The sequence below is a fragment of the Carcharodon carcharias genome, chromosome 16 (assembly GCF_017639515.1).
Source record: "Carcharodon carcharias isolate sCarCar2 chromosome 16, sCarCar2.pri, whole genome shotgun sequence".
Taxonomy (NCBI): domain Eukaryota; kingdom Metazoa; phylum Chordata; class Chondrichthyes; order Lamniformes; family Lamnidae; genus Carcharodon; species Carcharodon carcharias.
Window position 1 is genome coordinate 15,704,364 of NC_054482.1, and position 17,852 is coordinate 15,722,215.

A 17,852-nucleotide genomic window follows, 5' to 3' on the forward strand; every position below is an offset into this window, starting at 1 on the left:
AGCATTTTTATAGCAAGACTAACAGCATAAGAGTAGTTCATGTCAATTCAAATGATTTCAAAAGACTTCACTCGCAGGGACTTCAACTTTGTGAATAAGTGGGGAATCACTGACACCAACTTCCAGATTTCACGCTTAACAATAAACGTGCAGGTGACAGAAGTTGACAGGCCCACTGTTGTAATGTCAGAAAATGCTGACAGTTTCACCATCATTTCAACTGTAAAATCTGGGCAATAGTTTCTATACATTTACCTCAATGAAATTGCTTAATCATATTAAATATCTCAATTAGATCATGCCTTTACCCTTCTAAAAACTCAAGACAATACAAACCAAAGTTTTGCAACCAAGCTCATAATTTAACCTTTTAAAAACTGGACTCATTTGCAGCTCCTGGGTCGCTCATCATTAAGAAAATGTTCCGGCTTGTGTCTCAGATCCAAATTGGATGACCTCACATTCTCTATTACATCATCCAAATCATTAATATATATAGCAAAAAGATGTGACCCCGGTACAGATCACTGAAGAGCACCATAAGTGCAAACAAACCACTTACCCCTGTCTACTCCTCTGAAGCAATGACTGAATCATGACATAAGGTTACCTCCAATTTCATTTGCTGCTAATCTTGTATGAAACTGCTTTTGAAAGTCTACATCAATAACATCCATAGGCACTTACTTATCCACTTGCTCATGATCTCTTCAAAGAATTCAATTAAATTAGCCAGATATGATCTGCCCTTCACAAAATCATGTTGACTTTCTAATCAGTGTGTACCTGTCCAAGTGTTCAGTCATTGGGTATGACAGATGCTATAGGATGCTGTAGCCCCTCAGTTCTGATGTGAACAACCTGTTACTCCAGAATGTTGCTGCCGTCAGAACTTTACTGCTATGAGGACATGTTTATCAAAATCCATCTGGTTTAAATATTGCAATGAACAGAAGACTGTAGGTACCTGAATTTGCTCTCTTTACCTCAAGTAATGGAGCAACATTTGCAATTTTGCAATCCAAAAGACACAACTCATGAATCTACAGAGCTTCCGAGAAGTACAATCACCTCACCCATTTCTCTTAATACTAAAGATGGAGATCATCAGATTCGAAGTTCAGTTCGGTTTTCCCCCAGTTGTCTTTCTCCCCCACCCACACCAAAACATCTGCTAGGCTTCACCCTCTGACTTAGGTTCTCTTCACTCTGGTGCTTAGCTCCCTTCCTCCACTATGAAAAACGGATACCAAGTACTCAAGATTAACAAATCTGCCTTTTTGTCCATTTATAGCCTCACCTGCACTTATCTTTAATGAATCCATATTCCCCTTTAACACTTTTTCCTCACTATAAGCAGCTAACAGGAAAGATTTTAGTTTTTTTGCAAAGCTTTGTCATGCATCATTCTAGCATACTCTACTACATTTTTTATTTCTTTGTTGCTCTTTTATAGCCCTTCTACTGTTGGATTTCTACCTTTTTTGCAGTTATGCAACCTTTTCTTTTAGATTGATACTGTCACTTCGTTTGTTGAGTGTGGTTTCTAAACTACACAAGTGGAACATTTGCCTTTTAAGGTTAATGTTATAATCAGGTGAGGGAGAGTTGATTGGCTTCCCTCTTTTCCCTCTCCTTGTTTGGCAATATATTTTTGTAAAAACGGGCATACTTGCCAATTCAGCAAGTGTTTAACTGTTTCTGCACTGTGATAAAAGCCAGACGGTTTCCTTGAATTTTAAGAAAACAGGTTAGCTTTTATTGTAAAATAATAAAATACTCTGACTTTTGCACAGGCACACAAATTAGAGTGGAGAAGGGTGCACTCAGAAAGTTAAAGTCCAGTGAAATAAAAGGGGTGCAGAGTTTGTGGAGGTTGGGGACTTCGCTAACTTCGGTGGTCTTGCTACTTTCCCTCGTCAAGGCAATTTAAAGATGTAGACGGACAATTTGTCTGTTCTTCTGATGCAGCAGCATGGGGCTAAGCTCTAAGAAGTCTGTCTGCGGCACCTGGGTAGTTACAGTCAGCAAACAGAGTTCAAAAGCTTGCAAGTTGGGTTATAGAAGGCGCACATTGGAAGGGGAGACCCCACTCATGTTGCCTTCCTTTAGCAACTCAGCAGAGAAAACAGATACTTTAAAACAAAGGGTGGGCTTGTCACATGACCATCTTCCAATGATTCAAATATGGTCAGGGCTAGTGCATTCCATTGAAACTTGATTAGTTCATGTCTGAGAATCTCCCTCTTAACCAGGGTCCCATTGTCCGAGTGTTTAGATTTAATGGGTTGCCTTCACCCAATCAAGTACTCTAGGTGATTGCCTTGATGTTTTACTAATGGGGGCAGGATAATTTCCAAGGTCATTGTCTTCGATGGGATTTTGCAGACATAGGGTCTCCATTTCAACGGGTTGGAATGTGGAAGGCACACTGATGCAAACTGTGTAGCCATCTTTGGCAACAAGCTCAAGTCACACTTCAGCCTCATTTCAAAAGGTTCAGATCAGGTTTGCTGCCTGTCGTGACAGTATTTTTTACAAAATACTTCCCACTGCTGGTCTCTAGCCTAATTGTTGGCTATGAGCCAGTTGCCAGTTTATGGTTTTTCAATTTCACATCCTGCTCCTTAAAGATCAACACACACACACAGGCTGTACAAACACCTATGCTAAATAATGACCACAACATGAAAAATGGATATTTCCAGTCCTGATACCTCCCGTAAACAATTTTGTCATTCACTAATGGTAATTAAGTACCATTCGAGAAACACCTTGAACAAGCTTGCGGACAAAAATCATTGCTGCATTAGAGTCCTTTAATAGCTTGCTCAAGTGTTCCCATTTATCACAAATGTCACATTAACTGGCTTGGTTCACTGTCTGCCTAGAAGAGCAAATGACAGAAATTTCATTAACCTCATCTCATTCGCACAGCTCTTAATGTTACTTCTTCACCTTGTGTCCAAACTCAATTATCAATGAGCTATGTCATAGTTTATTCATAGAAAGCGATGGAATAATACAATTTGTATGTTAATATGTGCGATATCCATGGGATGCCTCCGAAGGAATGCTGTACCTTCTCTCAATTTCCATTAAATCGCAGTTGTGCATTAATTATTCATGATCTGTTCATAATTAATGAACAGTTTGCTCTCTTCCTTTTCCCCTCCCCGACACCCGACCATCACACTAGCCAGAAAGCAAGAGGTGGGCCTGCTTCCACAAAGGCATCTATGTGCAAGACAGAAATCAGCTCAAATTACTGTCCTCCCTCTTCCCTCCAATGCACAATTGCGCAGAAGAGCTATAAATATGGATCTTGGATATGATCAAATACAGACAAAAATAGAACTTATTAGTCCATGAAGAAGAATCTGACCAAAATCCTGGTGCCGGCTGGTCCTCCTCTAAGAGCAGCTATGTGTGCGTGTATGATAATATGTACTATGACCAGGTACAATGCCATGCAAGGTTAACTATAGGGCAAGGAGAAAGATTACTTTAAAATATTCATTAAAAAAAAGACAGCTATAAGCAGCTCCTTAACATTCTCATTGATGCAATCATTTTACTTTGCTGCTTGAAATCAAACCAGACAATAAAGTCACACATGTGCAGACATGTGTACAGTGCCACCTACAGTCATCAAAATGTTGGCTCAGCCATGGGTTATCAACAGGTATTTGATAACCGTCTGTCTCAACAGTCGTAAGTTAGAAGTGACCATTATAAACCCATGACCCAAAACTCATTGATCCAGTCAGATTTCCGGCATTAAATTTAAAAAAAAGCCTTTATCCCATCAGGGAATTGAAATCTGCTCAAAACTCAGACATTAGCCTGGATTGGAGAGCCTTGAAAGGTTTATCCAGATGAAGAGACCGTGTGGCAGTCACGATTTAGCCTCTCTTAAGGCGGCACAACTAATTCCAGTCAACATCCCCCATAACTTAGATTACCAACACATGACTTAGATTTGAACAACTTTCAAATAAACTGAAGTAAGGCATTTATAAAACCAAAACATTGTTGCTAATCTACTTTCCCTCCTAAAATCTGAAGCCTGGACATGTAGGCGACTAGAAGCGCATTAAAAAAAAATAAAAGAGGCATTTTTATCCTGGCAAAGCAGCTTGCAAGTCCCTTTTCTTAGTCTGCAAGTAGACACAGGAAAAAAAATGTTGTGATCACATCATCTAAAAATCCTCTCTAAAATACAATGTGTAAGAATTTCAGTTCAGAAACAAGATATATAGTAACTTTGCCAACAGCCAACATGGCATCACTCAGGCTTAAAAAAACTCAAAAACTGCATCCCACCCCCAACTCCCAGAACTCTTTTATACTCACATGATAATCCTTCAAATTCACTTATAAATCCACTGTTTAGCATCAAAGGGACTATTGTGACATGCAAAAATTTATTTATACCCACAGATTTCTGAAAACAGAAAAGTAAATGGATCTCAATCTCTTAATTAATAATACAACATAAATTGGTTTACAAGAGTTTTACAGAATTCTTTAAGCAAACTTTCCACCAACCAATGTGAACAATTGACTCTCATATTTTCACTTCAGTATCTTCTTACTATGTCACCCAAGCATGACTGGACTAGAGGCCTGGGATGTTGCAGTGGGAGGACAGCGAATCCCTTGGCATGTGCAGTCACTGAAACTGACCAACTTTAGAAGTCCACACATGCGTAGGATAACATGGAAATCCACAAGTTGCTGCTATTGATTCTACATTCCTGTTGTGCAATAACCTCCCATCACCTTCCCAGAGTGCAAACCTCAAAGTAACCAAAGCACTGAAAAACTTTCACTTCCACATTTTTCTAAGGTTTTTACTGAGCTGAACAAAGTTCCAACTTATTGAATGATGTGTAATTGGGTTTTAAATGGCATATTAACTTAATAATTACTGTTGAATATCCACATTGGCCCTGGAGAGCTAATTTTATATTTGCAGAGTTGGACTTCTCCATTATAAATCAATAAATATTTTAAAATGCTCAATTTTTTTCCAGGTTTGTCAAACTTTTTTTTGTTTTGAATCCAATCAATTTTATTTTGCTTTCTGAAATTTTAAATTGAAACGGTGAAAGAATTCAGTGCTTTTAACTTCCTGATTTGCGGTCTTTGAGAATACTTCAGTTTGATTGGCTGTTTGCTGGCATCGCTGCTGCTACCTGCCTGGTGATCCCCTCGACTGGCACCAGATTTAAAACTGCTGTCAGGAAAAGGGAAGTCTGTGCTACAGAAACTGCTTGATCTTGAAACCCTAATCAAGATCAGCAGTAAGTACTGTAAGTTAGCCCCTGACCACAAAATCCAGTCCATTGTGTTCAACAGGCCAATGCGACTGGCTACAAAAATATGCACAACTCTCTTACCCTTCAACTGCTGTTACACATTTTCACACCGGCGCTGGACTAGTGACACAGAGATTCTAATTATATCTTCAGAATGAACTGTACATCCTGCAAGACTCTGAGATAGGAACTGGCAGCCCTTTACTGCACCTTCAACGTACTTCATGTTCACTGTCCTTTTAAACAATATGCTTGTTGTTTCAAACAAGGTCAATTGTTAAACAAAAATTCTTGCATTTGCTTTACTGCAATAACATGGTACTCCATTTTAACATAACGCCTTGAATGCACAGCACCATTGCAATGTCTCCCTCTGAGCAGTTTCTTCCACAATCTCAGCTGCAACGTGTTGTGGATGTTTAATTAAGTTTATCGCGGGGGGGGGGGGGGGTTACAGCTTTTATTTCGCCAATCATGTCCATTAACGGAGAGAGAGAGAGGGCCAAAATCTACTGTCAAAATGGTGAGGTTAATGGTGCTCACCATTACTTTTGCTTGAATGCTAAACTTAAGGCAAAAGGTAGATGCAGAGTTAAACTAAAATATTCAAAAAGTTGCCGCCAACAGTTATGCCACTTCACCATTAGCTTTGCAAACTGGCAACTTGCTGCCTGCATCAACTTTGAAGGTATAAAGTTACTGCATTTGCATGGTAGCTACAAGCTAAACTCGGTTAAGTCTTGTCCATTTCTACCCGAGTACCCTTTTAACAGTTGTAATAATGAACAACCAACCTCTAACACTGAAAATTAGCTACTGCAAGAGTGGAGTCTCATTTCCTCAAGTTTTAGGTTTCTTAAACTCTTCTTTTGTCTTTTTCTCTTTCTTGCTTTCTATACCTGATTTAACATTGGATTCAGTCATAACTTACACTCCCTTCTCAGCCCTCACCCTATCTCCTTGACAAATTAGTTTGAAAATTGGTGAAATTAAGTTGCTTGCCCTGTTCACAGGTCCTAGATGCCCTGTTTCTCTTACTACATCAGTTTCCCCACCACCCCCCCTTTCTCCATATCTGTTACAAAGCCATCAAACCAAAATACAACAGTACTATATAACTAGGCAACACCTCCAGCTGTTGATTATCTTTAAAATGCTTTAGATGTTCAAAAAAGGTTCTAGTTATTTGCCACATGGAATGGACTACAGAGCCTCAACTTTTAATACATTGCTCGCACATCAGCAGTACTGAACGTCCCTGAAATCAACAACAGCGAGGATGTTATCAATAATTTGATATTATGCTTGCCTGCCAGCTTTTACTGGGGTCAGAGGTTAATTTGCTACTGTTGCTGCCAAGAGCCTAACAACTGCACCAAGTGGGCTGCAATCTCAGTTCATGGTTAACCGCTGGCTAACGACAGTAGCAGTTTACACTCTTATCAAACAACACACAAGTAGGAGTTTTGCTATAATTAATCCTTGCTCTAATCATGGATTTGTAATATACTGAAGGGTCCAAAGCATAAACCAATGCTCATTCCAAAGGTGCAACATCAGTTATCATTCCTGGGGAATTAGGACACCTGAAGATAGGTTACACCCGTTCAAACTAGCAATCCTTACACAAGGAAATGTATTCAAGAACTCAAAGTTAAACTATCAAGAGACCATAGTTCTCCTCTCATCTGTCTTAAAAGGCCAGGAGCATCCACAGCAAGTCATGCTCAGAGGATTCCAGCAACACACTCAGAATGAGGGTTTTCTAAACAAGATTTATTTAGAAATGAACAGGATATTTTGCTTTTTTTTCTGGAAAACTTCAGTGATTCAAATACCACCAAGCGTGGACACACTTCTTAGAAAGTCAACACCACCAGGAATGCAAATGTACATGAAAGTTGAAGCATTATGAAAACAACGGACCTCTGATAAAATTGACCAAAATAAAAAAGGCTAAAATGGCAATGCAGCATTATTCACAGAAAGACAACTGAAAATTGAAGTTTCCTCCCTAACAGCACTGTGGGTGTACCTACACCACAGGGACTGCAGCAGTTCAAGGCAGCAGCTCACCACCACCTTCAAGGGCAATTAGCGGTGGGCAATAAATGCTGGCCTTGCCAGTGACGCCCACATCCTGTAAATGAAAAAAAATACCATTCAGGATCTTATATATTTCAATCAAGTCACCCCTCACTCTTCTAAACTCCACTGGAAACAAGCCCAGTCTGTCTAACCTTCCCTCATTAGACAACCTGCTCATTCCAGGTATCAATCTAGTAAACCTCCTCAGAACCGTCTCCAACACGTTTACACCCTTCCTTAAATAAAGAAACCAAAACTGCACGATATTCGAGATGTGGTCTCATTGCCCTGTATAGTTGAAGCATAATATCCTTACCTTTTATGCTCAATTCCTCTCATAATAAAGGATATTATTCCATTAGCCTTCTAATTATTTGCTATACCTGCATACTAACTTTGAGACTCATGCCCTAGAACACCTAGATCCCTTTGCACCTTAGAATTCTGCAGTCAAGTAACACTGCTTTTTTATTCTTCCTGCCAAGTGAAGAACTTCACATTTTCCTACATTGCACTCCATCCATTAGATTTTTGCTCACTCAACCTATCTATATCCAACTGCAACCTCATGCCCTCTTCACAACATACTTTCCTATTTATCAGTGTCATTTGTAAATTTAGCTACCATGCCTTCATTCCCCTCAAAGTTATTGAAATAAATTGTAATAAGTTGGGGCCCCAATACAGACCCCTGCGGGACTCCATTTGTCGAATCCTGCCAATCAAAACAAGGCCCATATATGCATACTGTTTCCTGCCAGCCAGCCAATCTTCTATTCGTACTAATATGTTACCCCCTACACCATGAGCTTTTAATTTCTGCAATAACCTTTGCTGTGGTGTCTTATCAAATGCCTTCTGGAAATCCAAATACAGTATGTATACAGCCTCCCCTTTATTCACAACCCATATTGCTCCTTCAAAGAAATTGGCTAAATTGGCTAAACATGTTTTCCCTTTCACAAACTATGCTGACACTTCCCAATTACCTTGAGTTTCTCTAAGTGCCTGGCTAAAACCTCCTTAATGATTGATTCTAACACCTTCCCCACACCAGACATCAACCTAACTTTTTTTAAAAAAAATTCATTCATGGGCATTGCTGCCTAGGCCAGCATTTATTGCCCATCCATAATTACCCTTGTTCAGAGGGCATTTAAGAGTCCAACACATTGCTGTGGGTGCGGAGTCACTCGTAGGCCAGATCAGGTAAGGATTTCCTTCCCTAACAGGACATTAGTGAACCAGGTGGTTTTTTGTGGCAATCGACAATGGTATCATGGTCATCAGACTTTTAAATTTTTTTTTTATTTAAATTTCACCATCTCCCGTGGTGGGATTCAAATCGAGTCCCAAGAGCATTACCCTAATTCTCTAGAATACTAGACTGCTGACAATACCACTATGTGACCGCCTCCCTACTGGCCTATAGTTTCCTGCCTCCCTCCCTTCTTGAACAGGGGGGTTGTACTTACTACTTTCTAGTCTAATGGAACCTTTCCAGAATGTATGCAATTTTGGAAAATTAACACCAACCCATCTGCCACCTCATTAGCCAGCTCTTTTAAGCCCCTAAGATGTAGACCATCAGGACCCGGAGACTTGTCAGCCCGCAGCTTCATCAGTTTGCTCAGTACTGCTTCCCTAGTGATTGTAATTTCATCAAGTTCCCCTCTCCTTTCCACCTCCTGATTTTCAGCTTTTACTGGAGTGTTTTTTGTATCCTCTATAGTGAAGACAGAGCAAAATATCTTTTCATTTCATTTGCCATTTCCTTATTTTCTACTATAAACTCCCCACTGTCACTCGAGAGGATCAACACTCACTTTACTTACTCTTTTCTTTTATAAAATACTTGTAGAAACTGTTGCTATCCATTTTTACATTTCTAGCTAGCTTCCTCTCATACTCTACCTTCTATGTCTTGGTTAACTTTTTAAAATCAGTCATTCTCTGTCATTCTTTATATTCTGAATAATCATCTGTCCTGCCACTCATCTTTTTGCAGTTATAAGCTTTTTCTTTAATTTTAGTTAACCACGGATGGTGGATCCTCTCATTAGAATTATTTTCATAGTAGAAATACTTATTCGGGGTATTCTGAAATATCCCCTTAAATTTCTGCCACTGCTTTTCTACTGATCTTCCTCTGGCCTAGTATCCCAGTTCACTTCAGCTTTCATGCCTTCATTCATTTAGGGAGCCCAGGGATTCAGCAAATAACCTGGTCACTGTGCTTTGCAAATTCACCACGACTACTTATGTAATCGGTCTACAATAACTTGATTTTTGGCCTTACTTTGAAGCAAATAAGACCATAAGACGTAGAAGCAGAAATAGGCCATTTGGCCCATCAAGTCTGCTCCACCATTCAATGAGATCATGGCTGATCTGATAATCCTCAACTCCACTTTCCTGCCTTGTCCCCATAACCCTTAATACCCTAACTGATTAAAAATCTGTTTGTCTCAGCCTTGAATATACTTCACAACCCAGCCTCTACAGCCCTCTGTGGTAAAGAATTCCACAGATTGACCACCCTCAGAAGAAATTCCTCCTTATGTGTTTTAAATGGGTGTCCCCTAACTCTGAGATATGCCCCCTGGTCCTACACTCTCCCACAAGGGAAGACAACCTCTCTGCATCTACCCTGTCAAGCTCCCTAAGAATCTTATATGTCTTAATAAAGTCGCCTCTCATTCTTCTAAATTCCAATGAGTACAGGCCCAACCTACTCATCCTCTCTTCATTAGAAAATCCCTCCATACCCAGGATCAACCTAGTGAACCTTCTCTGGACTGCCTCCAATGCCAGTATATCATTCCTTAGATAAGGGGACTAAAATTGTTCACAGTATTCTAGGCGTGGTTTAACTAGTGCCTTGTATAGTTTTATCAAGACTTCCCTATTTTTATACTCCATTCCCTTTGAAATAAAGGCCAACATTCCATTTGCCTTCCCTATTACCTGTTGAACTTGTATGTTAGCCTTTTGGGATTCATGCACATGGACTCCCAAAACCCTCAGACTGCAGAAGGCTGCAGCACATTCTCCATTTAAATAATATTCTGCTCTTCTATTCTTCCTGCCAAAGTGCATAACCTCATTTTCCCACATTATATTCCATCTGCCAAATTTTTGCCCACTCATTTAACCTGTCTATATCCCTCTGTAGGCGCCTTGCGTCATCCTCACCACTTCCTTTCCCACCTATTTTTGGGTCATCCGCAAACTTGGCAATAGTACATTCACTGCCCTCACCTAAGTCATTAACATATATTGTAAATAATTGAGGCCCCAGGACTGATCCCTGTGGCATTCCACTAGTTACAGGTTGCCATCCAGAAAATGTGCCCTCTATCCAACTCTGTCTTTTATTAGTTGGCCAATCCTCTATCCATGCTAATATACCACCCCCAACACCATGGGCTCTTACTTTGTTAAGTAGCCTTATGCTTGGTACCTTATCGAATGCCTTTTGGAAATCCAAATATATTACATCTATGGTTCCCCTTTATCTATCCTGCTTGTTATCTCCTCAAAGAATTCTAGTAAATTTGTTCGGCATGATTCCCCTTCATGAAGCCATTCTGACTCTGCTTGATTAGCTTATGCATTTCTAAATGCTCTGCTATTACATCCTTTATAATAGACTCCAACATTTCCCCAATGATAGGTGTTAAGCTAATTGGCCTTTAGCCCAGCCTATGCTTTTTGCCTCCCTTTTTGAATAAAAGGTGTTATATTGGCTGTTCTCCAAACCTCTGGGACTTTTCTAGAATCTAAGGATTCTTGGAAGTTTACTACCAGTGCATCCACTATCTCTGTAGCTACTCCCTTTAATATCCTAGGAACCCATCAGGTCCAAGGGAATTATCGGTCTTTAGCCCCCTTAATTTCCCCCAAATACTTTTTCTCTAGTGATAGTTATTGTATTTCTCTCTCGTTTTTCCCCTCTTCTCTATTGTTTTATGCACATAATAGAAGACATGCTATTCAGTCCTACCACTTAACACGATGTGTTAGCTTTTCAAGTGCAAGTTGTGCTCAATAATGGCAAGTGAAGCAGTACAACATTCACAATGGATTTGAAAGGGAAAACGTTACTTGGGACTATTGGCAAGAATTAACTACAAGCATGGCTATGAGTCCCACAGGTTTTATTCAACTGCAGATCACAAAGCAAACTGGAGAGACACGTTCCTGATTTTCAGACAGCGAGATGGTGGTGCACCCCAAGTTTCCTACTTTTAGAAACCCCATTGACTGATTTCACTACCTGGCTATGTTGATGCATTACACCGGAGAGGAGTCACCACTCTGCTCAGCCAGAAGTGTTTATGCAGCTAAATTTCAATTCTTGCTTCAAAGCTTCAACGTAAGCCCTTGCACTTTGAAAGCAGTCTGAATAGATCATTATCAGTGGTGCTATCTTCATTACACTTGGAACTGTGTTGCATTCAAACAGACTCTGGGATAAACATTTGTTACAATATTTGGTTTGGTTTAGTTTATGTAGATTAAGAGAAAGGACAACTTTACTAAATGATACTTGAAAATGAAACAAGAGGATTATTCTCGATCAATATATCTATTTACAAGGATTGCTCATTAGTGGGCAGATTGTTTTCCACAGACCTTTTGTTCTGTAGCAGCAAACCTTCAAAACTTTGGAATCTATGTCAAAGAATCCATGAGACAATGCTTATCTGCAGTTGAGTTACTCAGTCTTCTTAATGCCCTGCTGAAGACATGTAACCTTTGCCCTAGATACAGTTGATGAGCTGAACAAATCCTATTGTTTTTCTCCCCCTTAAACTGGGACAAGATGGCAGAGCTTTCAGCATCAACTAATACAAGCAATATACTTCCCAACCTTGCTCTAAAAAATATCTAGGGTGCAGGAAGTTTGGAGGAAAATGCTGAAGTGATTGCAAGCGTTAAACAATGCAATACTGAATTGCAAAATTTAGTCAGTAAATAAAAATAACCTTTACAATAATATCTACTGCATATTTAAATACATTACAAAAGAATGCAGCTAAAATATATGGGAAAGAGACAATAGCTGCTGGATTCATTTCACTCAGATGTTTGAATACCTTCATGAAATAAAAATGCATTTTTTTCTTACTGATTAAGTTGATAAATATATCTCATATCAATATGTAAGACTTAAATTTATGTAGCTCCTTTTATGACTTCAATGCAGCTCAAAGCAACGCACAATGAAGTGTAGTCATTGTCGCAATGTAAGTAATGTGCCAAACAAAGTGTGCACAGCAAGGATCCAAAAACAGCTGAGAGATAATAACTAAAATTGTTTTAGTAACACTGGTTGTGGGATAAATATTGGTCAGGACACAGAGGTCAACATGACTACTTTTCTTCAAATAGTGCCATGGGGGAAAAAGATGTGGCCTCAGTTTAATATCTCATATCTGAAAGGCTGTTTCTCAGGCAGTGCAGCATGCATGCCCTCAGTGCTGTACTACCGTGTCAACTTAGATTTTGTGCAAGTCCCTGGAGTGGTACTTCAACCCAGAAGATGTGATCTCATTATTAAAAACCCTTCAGAATACAATATACATATGAAAATGTGATTATTTTTAAACAGCAAGGGCCAACGACATCCAAATTAAGACCTCCAATGGAATTAGTTGAACCCAAATGGAAACGAGCCAAGTAAACACAAGCAGACATGCAGTCAAAATCTCTCAGAATAGGATCCCAGTCAGGACAAGTGAAGCACGCTAAGTATTACGCTTACTGCACAACAATATCATAGTTCCTCAATTTTGAGGCAATCACCCCCACACGAAAACATGCTGCCCATTACCTCAAGACCGAGGCTCACGTGCAAGTTCTGGATTATATAGAATACTGGGGTAAAAAATACCTAGGCAAATCAACTCAAATTGAAAGGTCATTCAGCATCAACAATGCGTGTTAATTTCTTACATTTGGTGAGGAAAGAGAATGAAAAGCTTCAGCTGTTGTGCACTACAGGGCCTGTGCTCATTGCTCAACCCTCCCTCATTAAAAAATCCCTTTTACAAAAGAAAAGTCCTTTAATCATCGGCATGCCAAATGAAAAAGGAAAGATTTACATCAACACTGAGGCAGCCTGGGATTCCCCATGGGCAGAAGAGAAGTCAAAAACAATTCACTTCAGCAGCGTCCGAAGGCCTCTCATTTTTTGGAAATAAAGATTAGATCCAAAGGGGGCCCTTTTCCCTCTAACTCGTCATGATACCTTTGTCAGAGGGCGATTTTAACAATTTGCTCTGGAATTTAAACTTGCAATGTTCAAAAATTACAGTACTTGTACAGCATTCATAGATCATGCTTACTTGCATTAGTTTAGTAACGATATAGCCAAGATATATAAACGCAATATAAAACCAACTTCAACTCATTATTGAAACAGACACTAAATTAAATGCATCAGACAGATTCAGTAATATCTGTTGCAGCAATTAGTAATTTCATGGAATTCACTTTGGAATAATAGAAAATCAAAAGAGAAAAATAAAAATTACATCTATTTTCTTTTTAAATTGAAGCGTTAGCCTTCCAAAATAATACTCTACACCAGAATGTTCAACTTCATAATAAAATATACAGGCCAATTGCTCTGGAAGGTCAGGTCTCTGATGAATCAGTGCAGCTGCGCTATGCACTACTCCCGTCACCAGCCCCTTTCCCAGTGGTTTCCGCACGCACGCACGCACACACACACACACACAAGACTAATGGTCATTATAACAAGACTTTCACCCTACAATGAAGTCAATTACCTGAAGCAGCCCTTTATCTCCTTGGATATTGCTCTCCCTACACAAAGCCGTTACTGTGTTTTTTTTTAAAAAGGGAACTTTAGCTCGGCTTCACCGAGCTTGGACAATAGCTGCAGATGAACAATGACGGTGCTCCCCAATCTCCCGTTATTTTCCCACAGTTTCCCCTCCCTTTTATCTTTAGGTTGGAAAAATGCAACTATCTTAGAAAATCGGACGCTGCAAGCAGAGCTCCGGAGCTATTAATGTGTCTTTGTTTAAGTGTGTGGACGCTAAGTTGATTTAGAATACCAGTACTAAACCCTTCAACAATCCGGAATCTTGTTAACAGTCAAAATCTTTTGTTTAGAGCGCAGGTTTACCATACAGCACTTCTAGGAACTGAAGAATATCAAGATGGAACCTGAAACTTTCGTGGCTGATGTACACTTCCCCAGGAAAAGATTACTGAGATTCTGTCCCCTGTCAGTAGCTAAATATTTTGCAACCTTGCGGTTCATGGTTGCTGTACATTTGTCTAATAAAATAATTAACCACATCCAAAGTGCAAGGCTGAGGGTCGAGGATCATGCGCTAAGATCGCACTGCTGAGTCGCCACTTGGGAGCTGTACACTTCATTTCAATTTTTAGCTAAGCATTTATTTTTTTTCTCCTCTCTTCCCACCCACCAACCTTCCCTACCCGTAAACACCGAAACAAGAGCTCATCACTTCACCCGGACCAGAATTTTGTTGCTATTTAAATTTGTTGCCATATTAACATTTTGAAATCCATGCACACCCGGTCCTTTGCGAACACATTTGACTGGACCTGATGAAGGCGAACTACACCGCGGGCATGTTAAAAATGCAGGAGGGCAGACAACCATTTAACTTTCATTTAGTGAAGTAAAACCAATTGCTGTTCGCTTCTCAAAATGTTTGTCTTGTAGCGTGTGCCCCCCCCCCCCCACCCCCCAAACAACAAACACACACATATATATATATATATATAGACCCAAAATTGCTGAATGTATCCCGCGGTGACCGAAAGCTAATCCAATAGCCCCCTCAGCGGTTGCACAGCAGAATTGTCCGAAGGAGCGCTCAAGTATTTGAGAAACCTTTTGCAAGAGGCTGGTGCAGTGAATGACTGAAGACTCCCATCGGTAATGATATGGCGAACATCCCATTTGGGAAAGACAACGCAGACACTTCTAACCACTCATCGGGAGGGCTTCGACACTCTGCGGACCTTCCAGAAGTGCTTAATTAAAAACGAGCGGCGTTTCTAATTTAGTAAATGAATAAGCACGCCGATGTTCAGTCGGTTCCACAAAACAGAAATCACCGCTATTACTTAAAAGCTCGACGAAGATAGTGTACAAATTATTATGGCTCTGAAGCCAAGATATATTGCACACAGATGCCACTCAATATCGTGACTTTCCAACATTGATGCACAGCTAGGAATTACCTCAGTTACTCACGAATTAAACTCATTATGGAAAAATAAACTTATTTGGAATGTGCAAATATGCAAAGAGAGAGAGAGAGCCCAGAGACAACTATCTGCTGAATGCAGCCATCACCAACACCACACTGAACCGAGCCTTGCCTCTTCGCCCTCAGACACATACCAGGGAGCCGTTGTCCTCCGGAGACCGCGCTTGGTAGCTCTGCAGGGCCACATTGGGCTCGCCCAGCAGCTCCAGGACCAAACTCTGCTGAATGTTGCGCACTGCCGAGCGCTTGCGGTCGAACATGCCGTGAGTGCCCACATCGGAGCTCCAGCTCGGGGCTTGCAAGAGTTCCACAGGGGACGGGGAAATCATCGGAGACAGAGATGAAGGGTGGGTGAGAGGGTTTTTTTTTGGGGGGGGGGGTGGGGGGTGGAAACACTACCAGCTTTAAAAAATCATGTTTCCAGCATTAAAACATAGACTGCAGAGGCCAGCTTCCCTCTCCTTGTTGTTGCCTGGCAGCCCCGACTCGCGGAAGCTGCCCGCTCTGTCTAATGAGCAACAGCTGCTGACCAACGCTGGCTGCCCCGCCCACTCGACATTCAATAACCTCCTCCCACCCTGCTCCACATCCAGCTCCGTGCGCCGCAACTTCCCTCCCTCCCTCCCTCCAGGAACGCGCTCACTCCTCCAGCGCTGATCTCACAACCCCGCCCCCCCCCCCCCCCCCCCCCCCCACCCCCCTCCATTCAAATGAGCGCCTTGCGCATCCGCTCGCAGCGAAAGCTACCCCCCCCCCCCCCACCACCACCTCCTCAAGGCGCGCAACAAAAAAAACCTGGCGCGGAGTGTGCAAGGTGCGAATTGGGAAAGCCTGGCCTCGCTCTGCGCAAGGCACGCTTGAGGTTAAAAACAAAAACACAGGGACACGTTTCCTGGCACCAAGTGCGTTCCTAAGTGTTCGCAATGCTGATGATAATGGAGTCTGGGCGAGGGGGCAGGGATTGACCAGGAATGAGGGGACATCAGTTATGGGGATGGGGATGGGGGTGGGGGTGGGGGTAGACTGGAGAGGCTGGGTTTGTTTTCCTTAAAGCAGAGAAGAAGGTTCAGGGGGTTAAAAACAGCAAATGCTGGAAAAAAAAAACTCAGCAGGTCTGGCAGCATCTGTGGAGAGAGAAACAGAGTTAACGTCTCGAATCCGTACGACTCTTGTTTCTCTCCCCACGGACGCTGCCAAACCTGCTGAGTTTTTCCAGCATTTTCTGGGGTTTTTTTTTAAACATTTCAAATTTCCAGCACCTGCAGTATTTTGCTTTTATTTCAAGGTTCAGGGGTGGTCGAAAGCGGTGTTCGAAAATCGTGACAGAGGATATTCCGCAAAATTGTTTGTACTGGCAGGAGAATCAGTTATCAAAAGTTGCAGATTTAAAATTTGGCAAGAAAAAACTGCCATGTTGGGGGGGCGGTGGGGGGGGGGGGGGGGGCGGAGGAGGAGATGGAGAGATAATCTATTTTTTAAAAAATATAAACTCAGCAAGTTATGATGATATGGGATTCACTACCTCAAAGGGTGGTGGAAACAGATTTGGTGGTAACTTTCAAAAGGGAAAATTGAGCTACGAGGAAAGAGCAGCAGGTGGACGGGACCAATTGAATCTCTTTTAGAGAGCTGGTACAGCCACAATGGGGCGAATCTGTCTGTGCTGTAAGATTTTCTGATAATGCTCAGCAGTGAACTAATAAAGAAAAGACACATCTTATGAGAGAAATTCTGCCACTTTTCCTGGCATTCCTAGACATTGTCATCTCTATCTGTGAGGCAGCAGATTTAATATAACGTCAGTACGATTTGGGAAATGATGCCAATTATTTATAGAAACTTGGAAGTAAAAGCCAATCTCAATTTAGCAACATCATTCTTACTTACAGTGTTAACTGATATTTCCTAGCTGGCAAACTAATCATGTAGCCACAGGTCCATTTAGAGTATAATACTGTGGCAATGACCCCGAGAGGGGGGGGGCATCTCACTTTTCACAATACTGGCTAGGCTCAGCAAAAAAATGGCCCTCTCAGTTTGGGTTGGACACATAATACAGCTGACCAAACTGTAGGTTTTGTAATTAGTCCCAAGTTAATACTCCCCACATTATTTAATTTGTTCAAAAACACCGTGAGAGAGCACCTTCTCCAGA

At 41.1% G+C, this 17,852-nt stretch overlaps 1 protein-coding gene across 3 annotated transcripts in view; it reads right to left on the bottom strand.

Annotated features, from left to right (window-relative positions):
* The window catches only part of rgl1 (ral guanine nucleotide dissociation stimulator-like 1), a 182,275-nt gene that overhangs the window by 104,937 nt on the left and 59,486 nt on the right, over positions 1-17,852 (bottom strand). Inside the window, exon 1 of one of the 3 annotated variants that reach the window (XM_041208350.1) lies at positions 15,832-15,973. The exons of 1 other annotated variant lie outside the window; for it this stretch is intronic. In XM_041208350.1, coding sequence (XP_041064284.1) covers positions 15,832-15,957 — 126 coding nt within the window. In that variant the 5' untranslated portion in view covers positions 15,958-15,973. Of the gene's footprint in view, positions 1-15,831; positions 15,974-17,852 lie in introns of those variants that run through there. One more of the 3 variants, XM_041208351.1, reaches the window with a different exon arrangement.